The 15,350-nt window shown below is 58.5% G+C and overlaps 5 protein-coding genes across 5 annotated transcripts; 2 read left to right on the top strand and 3 right to left on the bottom strand.

Moving 5' to 3' along the window:
• Positions 1-340: 340 nt before the first annotated feature.
• VDAG_05018 (uncharacterized protein) lies at positions 341-1,407 on the top strand (the record flags this gene model as incomplete). The annotated part of the gene is made up of 2 exons (XM_009654754.1): positions 341-940; positions 1,024-1,407. The coding sequence occupies 2 exons, from the start codon at positions 341-343 to the stop codon at positions 1,405-1,407; spliced, it is 984 nt and encodes a 327-aa protein (XP_009653049.1).
• Positions 1,408-2,964: 1,557 nt separating this feature from the next.
• Positions 2,965-3,703, top strand: VDAG_05017 (uncharacterized protein; the record flags this gene model as incomplete). The annotated part of the gene is made up of 2 exons (XM_009654753.1): positions 2,965-3,201; positions 3,254-3,703. The coding sequence occupies 2 exons, from the start codon at positions 2,965-2,967 to the stop codon at positions 3,701-3,703; spliced, it is 687 nt and encodes a 228-aa protein (XP_009653048.1).
• Positions 3,704-3,893: 190 nt separating this feature from the next.
• On the bottom strand, positions 3,894-4,898 carry VDAG_05016 (PQ loop repeat protein; the record flags this gene model as incomplete). Its single annotated transcript, XM_009654752.1, has 2 exons — positions 3,894-4,493; positions 4,854-4,898. The coding sequence occupies 2 exons, from the start codon at positions 4,896-4,898 to the stop codon at positions 3,894-3,896; spliced, it is 645 nt and encodes a 214-aa protein (XP_009653047.1).
• Positions 4,899-5,123: 225 nt separating this feature from the next.
• VDAG_05015 (beta-galactosidase) lies at positions 5,124-8,332 on the bottom strand (the record flags this gene model as incomplete). The annotated part of the gene is made up of 2 exons (XM_009654751.1): positions 5,124-6,285; positions 6,354-8,332. 2 exons carry the CDS (start codon positions 8,330-8,332, stop codon positions 5,124-5,126), a joined length of 3,141 nt encoding a protein of 1,046 aa, XP_009653046.1.
• A 2,208-nt stretch (positions 8,333-10,540) lies between these two features.
• VDAG_05014 (calcium-transporting ATPase) lies at positions 10,541-14,373 on the bottom strand (the record flags this gene model as incomplete). Its single annotated transcript, XM_009654750.1, has 5 exons — positions 10,541-11,090; positions 11,208-11,605; positions 11,661-13,102; positions 13,155-14,037; positions 14,113-14,373. 5 exons carry the CDS (start codon positions 14,371-14,373, stop codon positions 10,904-10,906), a joined length of 3,171 nt encoding a protein of 1,056 aa, XP_009653045.1. The 3' UTR covers positions 10,541-10,903.
• Between the last annotated feature and the right edge of the window lie 977 nt (positions 14,374-15,350).

The raw sequence follows: 15,350 nt of genomic DNA, 5'->3' as shown, positions 1-15,350 counted from the left end.
TCTAGAGTCTAGAGTCTAGAGTCCGGGGTTTGACGTCAAATCCACGGGCTCCACTGCAGGGTCCGCGTGGTATGGTCCGTGCCTTGTCGGAGCAGTCCCGAGCGCCGATCATGTGACTCATGTTAGGTAAGCACTCTGCACCTTCCCTGTCTCAGCTCTCAGCCTCCCCCTGTTCTGAGCTCTCAGCCTGGCAGCAGCTACGACGGATGTATCGACATCCATATCCATCTCGAACGCTTGCCTCTCAACCTGACCCCCCATCTATACCTTGCCTTCATCGTCACATCATATCGATCATAACTTCAAGACGGCCACAAGCACACCACTCGCAACCGCCAGCATGGCTTCACCCCCCTACGCCCAGTCGCCCACGGCCATCTCCCCTCCCTATCCCGCCCACACGCCACTGCCCGTCTCAAAGAAGCGCGCCTCCGACGGCGGCTCCCAACCCTCTCTCAAGCGGCGCAAGGCCTCGACTCTCTCCGTCTCCTCGGCGACCCACCCCCTCCGCCAGACCTCCTTCCCGCCCGAGGCGCGATCACCACTCGCGCGCTCCCCCTCGGTCGACACAGCCAGTCACGTCAGCGGCAGCCAAGTCAGCGCGCCAGCAGGACCCCCGAAGAAGAAGCGCGGCCGCAAGCCCAAGAATCGAAACCCCGAAGGCGCCCCCGACGCGGGCACTCCCACGCCCTCGCTCGTCAGCGGACGCGGCGGGACGGCGGGCGGCGGTGCCGATGGGCAGAATGGCGAGGACGGCAACGATGACGATGATGATAACGACATGCAGATGGGGCTCGTGGGCGGTGAGACGAGGACGCAGGAGCAGAAGCAGGAGGAGATCAGGCTGCGTGCCATGCTTGTCGAGTGCTTCGACGAGGATCAGATGAACCGTTATGAGAACTGGCGCGCGGCCAAACTGACCGACAATGTCGTCAAGAGGGTATGTTTCCCTCTGTCTTTCTTGGTCTCTGTTGCCCATACCTGAGCGACGCTTGCTGACGTGGTCCATCATCGATTGTACAGGTCGTCAACGCCACCGTCTCGCAGTCGGTGCCGCCTACCGTCACGCTGGCCATCAAATCCGTGTCGAAATACTTCATCGGCGAACTCATCGAGAAGGCCATCAGCGTGCAGGGCGAGTGGATGAACGCGACCGGCGAGAAGCAGTCAGAGGTCGAGTTTCCCCCGCAAAACACGGATCCCACCGTGCGCGGCGACATCAACCGCCTCAGCGAGAAGGACAAGCGCGGGCCCCTGCGCCCGGAGCACCTGCGCGAGGCGTGGCGGCAGTACAAAATGTCGGGCGAGAGCGGGTGGGTGGGCACGCAGGGGCTGTGGCACGAGCAGCAGAGCGACGGTGTCGAGCGATTTCCCGTGCGGACCGGCGGCAAGCGCATCTTCAAGTGAGGACCAGGAGGTTGTGCACGGACGGACGGATCGCTGTGCAAGGCGTCGCACATGTTCCCAGTGTTTTCTTCTGCAAGGACGGACTGGAAGCAACTCCTGGCACAGGGTCCAGGTTCAGGGCTGCCACGCTGTTGCGGTCGATAGGGATACGACTTTTGCATGATACCCATCTCAACTCGAGGTTGAGAATTTGAGTTACAAACCGGCGAACAATAGACCATTGCCTCTTCTCCAAGGAAACACGCTGGTCAGCGTCCAACACGTGGTGACACCGACGGACACAGCCTGCCTCGCATTCAGCTCATGTTGGGGCATGGCCAGCCCCTTCAGACAGCATGTGGTTTATGTGACTTGGCAGCCGCCAGGTCGTCATAGAAAGCGATGCCTTCATCTCAAGTGCATTCGCTTGTCGCGTTTGGGTACATGCACCATGGCGAAGCTTTCTGTTTGCTGTCGGATGTGGAGACGCGAGGGCGCGAGGCCAGAATGTTTCAAAGCTGATACTCCCTTCAGTGCGACGCTCTCAACTGTACATGTAAGCAAAGGTCTATAAGCAAATCGTCGCTCAATCTGGCAATGTCACCCGACCTCTGTATGGTGCGCAAGATCTAAACAGAACGATACAGCTCCAAGCCGGCCGAGGCACGACCGCACACCCTCAGACCAGTATCTGACCCGGTAATCGATGGATATCGCCACGAGAGAAGTCAAAAGAAAAGTCGACATCCCCAGTTGATCTTCGATCGACGGCCGAGCGGCGAGGGGGCCGACCAGGAATAGCACGCAGCACGGCTTCGGATGCCGGCTGGGTGCGCATCAGGAGGCGGAGCCGCACGAGGAGCGTTTCATCGACCACGTCCGAGCGGAGTATCAATCCTCACCACTGCTTCTGATTTCAGCGGTCACAAAACGCATCTTCAATGTTTTCTAGAACGGGCTTCCAAAGAGGTCGTTGGAAGGATATCACTCTTGTTGGATGGTTTGGGCTGTGGTGGTGATACCGACAAAGAGCAAGGGGTTGGCTTAAGGTTCGCACCAGTGGAAAGCTTCACCTTCACCACGACTCACGGTCTCGGATATGATTGCCTACCTCCTGTCTGTCCATAACGGCCATTTGCAGATATAACCCCTTTTCCGAACCCAGAAGCGGAACTTCCATCCGAAATGTCGCCCCTTGAGGCATAAGGGGCTGCTTTGTCGTCCGTCGGCCCAAGTCTCGACGAGGAGAAACACGGTCGTGATACGCCGTCCACGGTCCTCAGCAGTCGAATCAGCCCACATGAAACCCAGGACTGGATAGCATGGTCAAGACTCAAGGCCGCAAGCTCACCCCCGGTCAGTGCAGAGGGCAGATCTCGCTTCTCAAACCTTGCTGGCCCTGAGACGATGGCAACTAAACAAATCTATAAGCATCGGCATCCCCCTATTTGCTTTTTTGTTGTTTGGTTTGTTCTCACATTTCCACGCATCACAGACCACACTCTTCTTCTGTCCATACATCCTTCCCATAACCTCCCCCACCACCGGAACGAAGCACGATACACACACACACACACCATGAAGATCACCACCCACCTCACCCTCCTGGCCATGGCCGCCTTCGGCTCCGCCATCGCCGAGAAGCCGACGCCCGTAGAACGCGACGCTCCGGCCCTCGTCGTGCGCGAGCTCGCCATCGTGACGGGCGTCATCAATCAGGTGGCCACGGACATCGGCTCGCTGGACCAGGCCGTGCAGGCCTTCACAACGGACCCGACGCAGGTGCAGCAGGCGTCGCAGCAGCTCATGGAACACGTTCCGACAGGGCACGGCGTCGATCCAGGCCAGCAACGAGCTCACGCTCCAGGAGACCGTGCAGCTCCAGCAGCTCGTCGGCAGCCTGCAGACCAACGGCCAGAGCCTCGTGCAGAACCTCCAGGACAAGCAGCCCGCCTTCCAGCAGGCCAACCTCTGCGACGTCGTCCGCGCCCAGGTCGGCGAGGTCACCACCGGCGCCAGCGGCCTCATCGACGCCATTGTCAGCAAGGTGCCCCAGGCCGCGCAGCAGATTGCCGCCCAGATGGCTGCTGGCTTCACGCGCTCCCTGCAGGACAGCGCTCAGGGCTTTTCGTCGCAGAGCTGCGTCAACGCCAACAACAACGGCGCCAGTGGCGGCACGCCCGTGACCAACACGACGCAGCCCGGCCAGGTCTCCAACCCCAGCGGCCAGCCGACCCAGCGTGGCGGCGCTTCGGCGCAGACCTTCAGCCTGGCGGCGGCGATCGTGGCTTTCGGTGCGGCGGCGGTCATGGCATAGCGGGGCGCCGGGTCTATACCTCTCTTGTTCTTTCTTCTTTTTTTTTTTGGGCGGCATCTCTCGGGGGATATATCAAGACTAGGATGGCATCGGTGTTGGTTGTCGTCATTGGTTGTAGTTATTGCTCTCATTTCCGGTTCATGGGCCAGCGAATCTGCCTCCCCCGTCTGCGACGTGGGGGCCTTTATCCTCATCCTTCTACGCTCCCCCTGAGTGAAGCGACCATCCTGTGATGTACTCCGCTGGCCTCCTCCCTCGAGGCCGTCCGAAAGACCGAGGTCGACGAGTAGTTGCCATGCGCCGTGATACCTTCCGTCTGCACGCCCGGCTCATCATCATCATGACCAGCAGCAGCAGCAGCAGGCGACTCGTCCTCCCCTTCTCCGCCCTTGCTCAGCTTGCCCCGCATCCACGGCCGCAGGTTATACCAACCCCCGGCAGCAAAGACGCCGATCCAGAGGACCAGCTCGGTCGCGTAGATGACCATGCCGAGCACATCCAGGCGCGGCTGGAAGACGACGGACGCGAGCGAGAAGACGTCGCCGAGCGCGTCAATGCCGACAAAGAGGAACGATATGCCACGCACGGTGCGGTGCGTCCAGATGTCCCAGTAGTGCGTCAGCACGCCGGCGGCGAGGAGCACGGCCGAGAGCACGGCCATGAGCGTGAGGGGCCACTCGGTTTCGGCGTGGCGGGCGATGCGCAGGGCGACGATGAGGGCTGCCTGGATGCCGCCCATCAGGGCTGCCACGGGGACGACAACAGCGAGGGCGCGGGCGACGGTCCATTTCTGTAACGTCGCGTGAGTGATTTTGAAATCCAGAGACGGTTGCAGCTTGCACGGTGCAGGTTTACCCTCTCGTAGTAATAGCACTGGATCCAGGTCACCAGGCTGAGCAGCGTCAGGATCTGTGGCTGGATGCGCAGGGCAACGTTGAAGTCCTGGACAATGTTATACACGCCCAGGGGGACGCCGGCACAGGCCCACAGCATCATCATGGAGGGCTGGAGGCCGATGGCGTGGTGGCGGCGGTAGTTGATGACGATCTGGGGGATGAGCTGGATGGACCAGCAGACCTGCCAAGGATGATGAGCTTTCCGTCTTTACCCTGTGCCCATTTTTTTGCTGGTGCAAATAGAAATCACATACAGCACCGAGGGTCCCCAGAACGTTCGCTGCTGCTTGGGAGTCCATGATCGGTTGTCAAAGGTCGTCGAGACTACCTTGAGAGATGCTCAGATGTTGATGTGCAAAGGTCGATGTGGTGCCAATCCTTCTTATGATCGCTGGCTCACCGAGGTCGTACAGTGTTAAAATTCAACATGTTCATACTGTATTGGATTGTCATCACGCTCATAACCTTGTCCCGTCTAATATGGAACCATTTCCACCTCGATTTTCCCCTTCATCCTATGGCACTTAAAATCCTACACGCTCGAGCACGAAGCCAAACTTGAGAGGCTTTGTCTTGACAAGCAGATCCTCGCGCGGTCCAGGGCCGCACGCGGCACTGCCGACACCAGCCACGCGAGCATCAAGGCGCAACAGCGTCGCATCTGCCTCGACGAGATCGCACGGGTGCTTGGCAAAGTGAAGAGTGTCGGCCGAGTAGTGGCTGGCACGGAAGCTGAAGTTGCGCCAAGACTCGTCGGTCCACGCCGAAGCGTCCGAGGGCGTCGCGCGGAAGCCACGGCCGTGGCCACCCTCTGTCAGCGTCACGTATCTCGTCGCCATGCGGTTGCCGTTCTCCTGCGGCACCTCGTAGTGTGTCTGCAGCTCAGGCACCGTGGCGCTGTACACGCCGACGCGCTGGCTCGTCTGCTTGTCGGGGTACGACTCGTCGGGGCCGAGACCGAGGTACTTGACCTGGCTGAGTGCCTTCGGAAGGTGGAGGTTGAAACCGGCACGAGGAATAGTTGTCGGCATGCGGCCAGTAGGCGTCAGGTCGACATCGACCGTCAGCTTACCAGTGGCACTGATGGTGTACTTGGACGTCGTCTCAAAGCCCCAGGCGAGCACAGGGGGGGACAGGAACGTCTTGGTGGAGATCTCAACCTTGTCAGCCGACTCAACAATGTCGATAGAGCGCAGCTGACTGGTGAGCTCGTGCACGCCGAAGCGCTTCCAGTACACGCAGGCGACGGGAACATCGTTGTCCGTGGGAGGACGCCAGAAGTTGGGGATCAGCGCGGCACCCGTGGCCGGGTCCTTTTCCAGGAGCGTCTTGTCACCAGCCGTCCAAGACACAAGCAGACCGCGAGCGGTGTCAAAGACAAAGGAGAAGTCGAGGCCGGAAATGGTAGCCCGCGCACGCGTCTTCTCCACTGTGAGCTTGGAGGTGAGGGTGTTGAGGGCCGCGGCGGACGCGGGAGCCTCGGCCGAGGAGAGCTGGTGCTGGATCCAGGCAATCTCGTGCGAGGGCTCAGCCCAGTTTGTAGACTCCTTCAGGCGGAAGGAGACGGTGAGGTAGACATCCTTGGTGGACTTGATGTTCGACAGCGAGGCGGGAAGGTCGACCGAAACTGTTTCGCCGGCGGCGACGGCAGGGATCTCGAGGCTACCGGCAGCAATGTGCGAGGTGCTGGTTGGAACAGTAAGTTAGCGCTTGCATGATAGAGCAGTGGGGGGCTGGGGATTCAGATCACTCACCTCTCACCAAGCTCTTCAACCTTGTAGGTCGCCGACAGGTGCTGAACACCAACAAAGTCGTACTTGTTCTTGATGACGAGCTTGCCTCCCTCGACAGACAGAAGCAGGGGCTGGTAGGACTTCTTGAGCTGGACAAGGCCAAGGGTCGGCTCGTGGGTGCTGTGCAGCAGGCCATCCATGACAAAGGTGCCGTCGTTGGGGAAGTCGTCAAAATCACCGCCGTAGGCATAGTACTTCTTGCCATCGGGGTCCTCCTTCCAGATGCCGTGGTTGGCCCACTCCCAGATGTAACCTCCCTGGAGGCGCTCGTTGGCTTCAAAGGTCTCGACGTAGTCGTCGAGGGCACCGGGGCCGTTGCCCATGGCGTGAGCATACTCGCAAAGAACAATGGGCTTGTCCCAGCTGCCGTCCTCCTTGACACCCGCCGTCTTCATGAGGTGCAGCAGCCTGTCAATGGGAGGGTACATGTACGAGAACATGTCGGCCGTCACGGCGTCGACGTCTCCCTCGTAGTGGATGGGGCGCGTGGGGTCAAATGCCTTGCCGTACTCGTACATGGCCTTGTGGTTGTCGCCGTAGAAGGCCTCGTTGCCGAGAGACCACATGATGATGGAGGAGTGGTTCTTGTCGCGCTGGACGAGCTGGACCATGCGGTCGACATAGGCCTCCTTCCAATCGGGGTTCTGGCTGGTGTACTTGCCCGCCGGCGGGAAAGTCTGCTTCTTGCGCTCCTCGTAGTCCCACTCCTCGGGAATGTCCAGAGGCCGGGCAATGCAGTCGTAGAAGCCGTGCGTCTCGAGATCGGCCTCGTCCATGACCCAGAGACCGAGCTCGTCGCACATGTCGAAGAGCTTAGGATGGGGCGGGTAGTGCGAGCATCGCAGAGAGTTAATATTGTGCGTCTTCATGAGCAGCAGGTCCCTCTTGATGAAGTCGAGAGGAACAGCACGACCGAACTTGGGATGGTGCTCGTGGCGGTTGACACCATAGATGCGGATGGGCACGCCGTTGACGCGAATGAGGCCACCCTTGAGCTCGACCTTGCGGAAGCCAATGTTCTGCTGGATGGTGTGCGCGCCGAGGGTGATCTCCACCTGGTAGAGGTAGGGCGTCTCAGCAGTCCACTTCTTGGGGTTCGAGACGGCCAAGTCGAGGTCAATCTTGGTGTCGCCGCTCTTGACGGGAGCATCCTTGGTGGTGATGACGGCGCCGCCGTTCTTGACGAGCTCCTTGAGGGTGATCTTGAGGCTGTCCGACTTGGAGGCCGTGACATCGACGGTGGCCTGGAGCGTGGCGTTCTCGTACTTGGCATCCAGATCGGTGCGCAGGAACCAGTCATCGATCCTGTCCGTCTTGGGGAAGGCCAGGAGGTGGACATCGCGGAAGATGCCAGAGAGCCACCACTGGTCCTGGTCCTCGATGTAGGTGGCGCTAGACCACTGGTAGACCTTGACAAAGAGGTCATTGGGCGCATCGTGCTTGACGAAGTCGGTGACATCAAACTCGGACGCGTTTCTTGACCCCTCGGCGTAGCCAACAAGCGCGCCGTTGACGTAGATGTGGTAGGCGCTGTCGACGCCGTCGAACCTCAGGCGCAGCTGCGCGCTGGCGTCCCAGGTCGAGGGGACGTTGAAGGTACGGCGGTAGACACCGGTGGGGTTGTCTGTCGGGGCGAAAGGCGGGCAGACGGGAATGGGGAAGACGGTGTTGGTGTAGTGAGGGCGACCGTGGCCCTGGAGCTGCCAGTGGCCGGGGACCTCAATGGTGCCCCAGTTGTCTTCGGGCACGTCCTCGTCGCCGGGCTGAGGAGACTCCTCGGGGCACGAGGTGTAGGAGAACTCCCATTGTCCGTTGAGGAGGAGGGAGGTCTCGGGAATGTGGTAGGAGCGTGCAGGGAGAGTGTTTCGTCGGAAGACGGCCTGGTGTTGCCAGTCTGGGGTGCCTTCGATCTCCTGAGGGGGGATGGACTTGGGAGACATTGTGACGGCACTGCAGCATGAGGAGGATGCCAGTCAGGTTTCGTTTGAGGGAAGCAAGGAGAGGAGGAAAAAGGAAGAGCAAGCTGGAGGGGAGCGGGCGAGAGGTTGACGGATCGGGGTATTTATCGGTCTCTCATCGCCATGGTCCGTCGGCTTTGACTAAGGTTGGTAGGACCTGGCGTTTTCCGTCCCCGACATCGAGACCAGACCACACCGACACCAACCAGTCCATGACTAGCTAGCACAGCCGGGCCAGGATGGAGCAAAAGCGCATGGATGTCTTGACGTTGCGTCGGTGGGCGTCGGGAGGTTCGTCACGTCACGTCTCCTCCTGAATGGGGCGGCTTGCCCGTCTCGCATCTCGTGTCGGCGCCATGCCGGTGTTTGCTGCTCTCTCGTTGGATCGTGGGCTCCGCGGTCACACCCCCATTCATTGTATGGAGATGGCAGTGGAGAGGAGCATCTTGGAAACAGGCGTGACAACTTGGAAAGCGATCCTTGGAGGGGAGGGGCATGGAGAGGGAGGGGTTAGAGACAGCTTGGGAGAGCTCCCCCCATGTTTCCCAGTCGCAATCCCAGTTCCCGCCAGATCCCGGTTCGCGGGGCACTCTTTCTCTCCCCTTGGCTGGCACCAGTTTTGGACCGTGTCGAGCGTGTCAGGAGCAAATAAAAAAAAGGGCAGTGACGTCCCTCCAAGTGGGCAGGTGGGGGTCTCCCCATAGCTCTTTGCTCTTTGGGGCGCTCTTGCGGGAAACACAGGCCGTGCGGCGGCGAGTATGGCGCCCAGGAAACACCGTGTTTGACGCTGTTTGACGCTGTTTCCCTCTCTGGCACCGCCCTGGAAGCACAGTGCTTTGCTTTCCTGGTGCCCCGCGACGCCCCCGCAGCCCCGCGCCTGGCCCATCGCACCTGCTTCAGTCACTCTGCCCAATAATGGCCGGCCTTCTCCAACAAAGCATCCCCACCCACTCTCTTCTGCCGGCTCCGGGTGCCCCGTCTCGGATCACGGCGGGGTCACACTACTGGACCAGGCTGCTCATCCTTCAACACCATCCCCAGATTGTCCCGTCGTGGCCATGTTGCATCGCCATGGCATCGCCGGGGGAGCTCAGCCGGCAGTCCCCATCCTTGAGATCTCCCACCCATCCGGGGATCACTGGCCCGAAACGCCCATGCTTATCCCTGCGTGCACCTGAACCGAGCCTGCCGGGCTTATATCAAGGGACCCAATGTCCCGTCTGGGTTGCAGATCCGCCTCGACTGAGCCGGTCGCCGGCTGCCGCCAGGCTTATTATCACACGACCATTTATCCAACCCGACGGACCGTCTTATACCTGCCATGCGCAACGTGGACATGAGGACTGCAACTTGGTCGGTTCGGCATCATGAGCCATCTGGCACAGCCCTGACCTTGCCAGCAACTTCGCGACAAGCACGTCAATCAAGCGCCCACCCACGACCCGACAGCATGACCCGTCCGAAAGTACAAACCGATCCACCATTCTCACGAACAACCGACCACCGGCATGCCTTCAACGCCCAGCCTGTGCAAAGAGGTGTTTTTTTATTTTAACCCCCAAGCTCTTCAAATCAGGTGGTCTACAAAATTGCACCGTCATGTTCGAACTCACCCCGCCAAATCCCCATCACCGACCAAGTACTCAAGCCGCCATCCCGACACTCCCACCTCTGTTCGGCCTCTGCACAAACGCTGTACCATGCTCGAATACCATCGAATTTGGCAAGGCGCATTCCGCGTTGAAGGGCCATCTCGCACCCCCTATGCACCTTGAACCCCCCGACGGGAACCCGCCTCGAAACGCCCATCATGCCTGTGGACTGCATGCGTTTGGCGTCACTTGTGTTCAGAGTGTGGCCGAGACGAGCCAGGCACCAACCAGTTTCGTGCGCGAGCCTCAAAGCTTACTTGAGAACCCGACTCTAGTGAGGCCGTCTCTAGCGCAAAGCCACGGCCCACGGCTTTTGGCGAGTAAGATCAGGCGGTGAATGTAGAACATGTGACGCTGGCCCTCGCTGTTCAGGCTTGCGGCGAGTGTCTCCAACGTCATGTCGTGATAGAGATCCTGATGCAATGTCACGCCCTTTGGCTACGTCGAGGCCAAGATGATTCTGAAATCCGTTGGGAAAAGTCTCGACCCGATGGCACATACTTCTCACTCAAATTATTACGACGGTACACCGGAAGGTAACGTTGTAGGTAGCATGTTCAGCTTTTGCCTATCTGACTATGAATCCATTCGGCAAGTTATCAACCAGAAGACAGTTTACACATGAAATCGTTTCTCCAGCTGCTGCGTTTACATCCCACCCGCGCACCTCATCATCTTGCACCCGTCGACGGCGTTGCTGCTGCGACCGACGGGACTGAAACTTTTTCCAAAACTTGGAAAGTAAATAGTAAAATAGATAAACCCCATCTAAATGCTCTTCATGCAGAGGTCATGTTTCCCGCTTGATTCAAAAACAGAATAAAAAGGACAAAACTCTTTGTCTCCTCGGCCCATCCCATGCGACCGATGGAGGTTGGTATCATCTGAAAAGACCATCCACTCATGCCTCGAGATCGGCCTTCTTGTTGTCCACAACGCCGTTGTTGGACGGCTTCTCGCGGAGCTCCTTCTCGCCGCTGCTGCTGGGGCTCGACGCCGACTTCTCAAAATCCACACCACCAAGGTCGTAGTAGACACCGAAGACGCGAGCCTCCACGTCCGCGATGCCGCCCCGTGTCCTTGCGGGCCTGGCGACGGAAGTAGACGCGCTTCAACCACTTCCAAATCTCGATACCGATGAAGAAGAGGATGGCGGCAATGAAGACAACACCCCACTCCCAGGTCACACCCGTGTGCTTGAATACAACACGGTTAAGTCCCAGGAATGTAGTTGAGAGGGAAGACGGTGACGAAGCCGAAGACAACAGCAGAGAAGAGAACCTTGTTGCGGGTAGACGTCGTGCATCCACTGAGTGAAGTAACGCTTGCTGCCGGGCACCATGCGGAAGAAAGACCGGCGCATGTTGACCATCTCCCAGGCGAGGAAGAGAGACTGCCAAGTGAGAGAAGCGAAGCAGGTAGCACGAGCGCGGAAAACCGTGTCGCAAGCTGCTGAGTAGTCGGCGTTACAGTTCTCACCTAACTGGCCATCACCAAAGCCAAACATGACGACGAGGAAAGAACCCATGCAGAGAGCAGCAGTCCAGAGGCCGTAGGCAAGCATGTCGAACAGGAGCTCGGGCGTGAAGACACCTTGTTTCAGCTGAAGAAGAGTTAGTGTGTGTGCGCATTGCAATCTGAATTGGTGTTTGGCTTACGTTCTGGGGAGGACGTTCCATGATATCAGGAGCGGCGATCTCGAAACCGAGACCCATGTCGGGAAGACCAGAGGTGATCATGATGATCCACATGACCTGAACAGGAGCGAGAGGGAAGACAGACAGGTTGCTGTCGTCCTTGAAGGCAAGGCCAATGAGAAGGACACAAGCTTGGGCAACGTTCTGGGCAAGCACGTGGAGAACAAACTTTTGAATGTTGTCAAACATGCGACGTCCCTCCTCGACAGCGTTCAGGATAGAGGCGAAGTTGTCGTCGGAAAGAACAATGTCGGATGCTTCCTTGGCCACGTCAGAGCCGGCTTGACCCATGGCAATACCGACATCAGCGCGCTTGAGGGAGGGAGAATCGTTGACACCATCACCAGTCATGGCAACGAAGCGCTCGCGACGGTGGAGAGCCTCAATCATGCGAACCTTGGTCTGGGGAGCGCAGCGTGCGACGACGAGAGGGAGACGGGGAAGTTGGTCAATCTCGTCATCGGTGAGCTTGTCAAAGTCGTGGGCAGCCATGACCATCGTCTTAGCGATGTCGGCAGCGATCTCGTTCATGCGGGTGGGCAGAATGCCGACTTCAAGAGCGATGGCGCGAGCAGTTTCGGGGTGGTCACCCGTCAGCATGTGAACACTAACGCCAGCCCTGTGGAACATTTGAACGGAGGGAGCAGATTCGGGGCGGGGAGGATCGTAAAGACCAATGAGGCCACGGAAGATGAGATCCTTCTCGTAAAGGTTACGGTCCAGGTTCTCGTGTCCGTCAACGGGGCCGATATCCTGCTTGCTGGCGAATGCGAGAACACGGAGACCGAGACGCGCGAGGGCTTCCATGTTGCGGAGAATCTCCTGCTCAATCTCGTCGGTAAGGTCGGTCACTTGGTCGCCAATCTGGATCTTGGGGCAAGACGAAATGACACGCTCGACGGCACCCTTGGTGAAGAGCCAGTTTTGGTTGCCCTCGGCATCGCTAAAGACGACAGACATCTTCTTGACATCGGAATCAAAGGGAAATTCGGCGATCTGGTTCCAGTTGTTGCCCTCGCCGGACAGAACGAGACGGTTCATGTTAAAGCGAGAAGCGAAGACCTGAATGGCGATCTCAGTCGGGTCACCACGAGCGTGCCATTCGCCCTCCTTGTTCTGGTGGACGGTGGCCAGGTTAGCCAGAGACGCAACATTGAGGTACGTCTGAAGCGTAGTGTTCGATTTGACCTGGCCATCAACATCGGAGAACGATTCGCCCTCGGCATCCTCAGCCTGGAAAGAGATATCCTTAGGCTGCTCGACGCGGGAGGAGAGAGATCCCTTGGTTGGGTTGAAGGGCTCGGTAGCATCCTTGACAGAAAAGGTGCCGACACCAGGCACCCACGCCTTGCGGACAACCATATTACCCTGGGTCAGGGTACCAGTCTTGTCAGAGCAAATGTCTGTGAATGGGGTTAGCTTTGTACGAGTCAGCATCATGTCATTGTGACGTACTAGTAACAGCACCGAGCGCCTCGAGAGACTTCAGGTTGCGGACGATGACGTGACGCTGTACCATACGCTTCGTACCGGCGGCCATGGTGATAGTGAGGACAACCACGAGAGAGGCGGGAATCATGGAGAGACCAGTGGCAACAGCGTAGATAATGACCTCCTGGGTCGTGTTGAAGTCGTTGGCAGCCAGAACGATGATGGCACAGATAATGGCGATACCGAAGAGAAGCAGAGCGAGCTGAGATAGCTTACGCTGAAGAGGGGTGCCGACGTTGATACCGAGGAAGACACCGACAGCGTCGTATGCAGTAAGAATACCAGCCTGGACGTAGCGACCAGGGCTAGCACTGCCATCTTCCTTGCGCTTCACAGGACGACGACGGGAGCTCTTGCCGCGGAGGGCAGCAGCAATCTGACCAATCTCAGTGTACATGCCGGTCGCGAACACGATACCACGAGCACGGCCCTTGGTGACAGTCGAAGAGCTGTAGGCGACATTGAGACGGTCACCGGGGCCAGTCTCGTCCTCGAAAGTCATGGAAGGCTCCTTGCGAACAGGAAGAGACTCGCCCGTGAGAAGAGCCTCGTTGGTCTCGAAGTTGACGGCTTCGATGATGCGGACATCGGCAGGAATAGTGTCACCGGTCTTGAGCTCGACCATGTCACCAGGGACAATCTCGACAGTAGGGACGGTTTGGTTAGATCCGTCGCGGACGGCGGAGGCGGTAGGCGATGACAGGGAGCGGAGCGAGTCCATGGTCTTGGCGGCCTTGTACTCCTGCTGGAAACCAACGATAATGTTGATGGCAATGACACCAGTGACAACACCACCCTCAATCCAAGATTCGATACCAAAGGAGGCAGCCATGGCAAGGATGAGAACCTACGAGCGACCATGTTAGTTTGCTGTCGTGCATGGGCCTCGATCAACCCCAGTCCGGTCATAGGGAAAACTTACCAGTGTCATGGCGTTCGCAATCTGGGCGACGAGGATCTTGACGGGCTGAACGCCCTTCTCCTCGCCGAACTGGTTGCGGCCGTATTCCTCCAGACGCGCCTTGGCGTCAGCGTCTGTCAGACCATCTTCAGCATTGGCCTTCAGCTCGGCCACGGTCTCATCAATGGTCAAGCAGTGAGGAGGACGCGAAAGAGGCTTGTTGGCCTGGCCAGAGACGTGGTTGGCCACGGCATCCTCCTGTTCGGAGTTGTCTTTACCCATGGTCAGCAATGGATGTTACTGCAGCGTAAATACACAAAGTTTCGCTACTGAGAGACGTGTATTCCAACGACGTCTTTCGAAAAAAGCGGGTGTTCGCGGTCGTGCTGCTGTTGTTTTCTTTCTCTCTTGGCGTGAACGCAATGGAATCAATGCCAATGCTGATGCTGGGCTTGGCTGATTGCTAGGGTGAGTGTACCTAGCACTGAGGGAGGGAAATTGTGGGAGGTGATGAGAGCGGCGCAAAAAAGGGCTTCGCTTCAATCAAGGAGACATGGAGAGGAATTGGTGGTTGTCCCCGTCCTTCAAGTCGGTAGAAGGCTGTCAGCCGGGTTCCGAAAGGGTCTCAGTCTCTGATGAGTCCCGTCCGATCCAGGGTGTCGCGGCAAAGCTCCTCATGTAGGGACGGCGAGTAGCCGACACTGTTGGTGATAGGTTTGGAGGGGAGGTGGACTGCTTTGGAGGGCGAGTAGGTGCGGGGGGGAAGTGAAGGAAGAAACAAAAGAAGTCGAGGCTCTGGAGGAAGAGAGTCTGCTCGAGGGGAGGAAGAGAGGAAGAGAGAGAGGTGGGAATGGGGAAGATGAAGAAAGTCGAGACCTGGGTTTGTAGACGTGGGAAACGCGGAAGGATATGTGGGTTGATGAGCTCTTGGTCTTGGGGTCTTGGGGTCTTGGGGTCTTGGGTCTTGACGGTCTTGGTCCTGGTCGGCCTTGGGGTGCTAGGTCTCTTCGCGTCAAGGACGATGAGCTCGAAGACGAGGATGCGCCTCCGAGGTGGGTGGTGCCTGCCCGTGGAGGTACCAACATGTAATGTGAGTGGCTCGTTGCTGCCCCGGGTGGACTCGACGCCCATCTTTTTGGCCTTGGCGCTATGACTTCATGGTCACGATAAAGCACCTTGAAAGCCAGTCTCTGGACCATCCGGGGGCATTGGACTGGCTGGACCCAGCCCACCTGCCTTGCTTGTACCTTGACCCCCCG

The sequence above is a fragment of the Verticillium dahliae genome, genomic scaffold, assembly GCF_000150675.1.
Source record: "Verticillium dahliae VdLs.17 supercont1.9 genomic scaffold, whole genome shotgun sequence".
Taxonomy (NCBI): Eukaryota; Fungi; Ascomycota; class Sordariomycetes; order Glomerellales; family Plectosphaerellaceae; genus Verticillium; species Verticillium dahliae.
The sequence above is the reverse complement of the archived record's forward strand: the minus strand, read 5'-3'. Positions and strand labels throughout refer to the sequence as shown.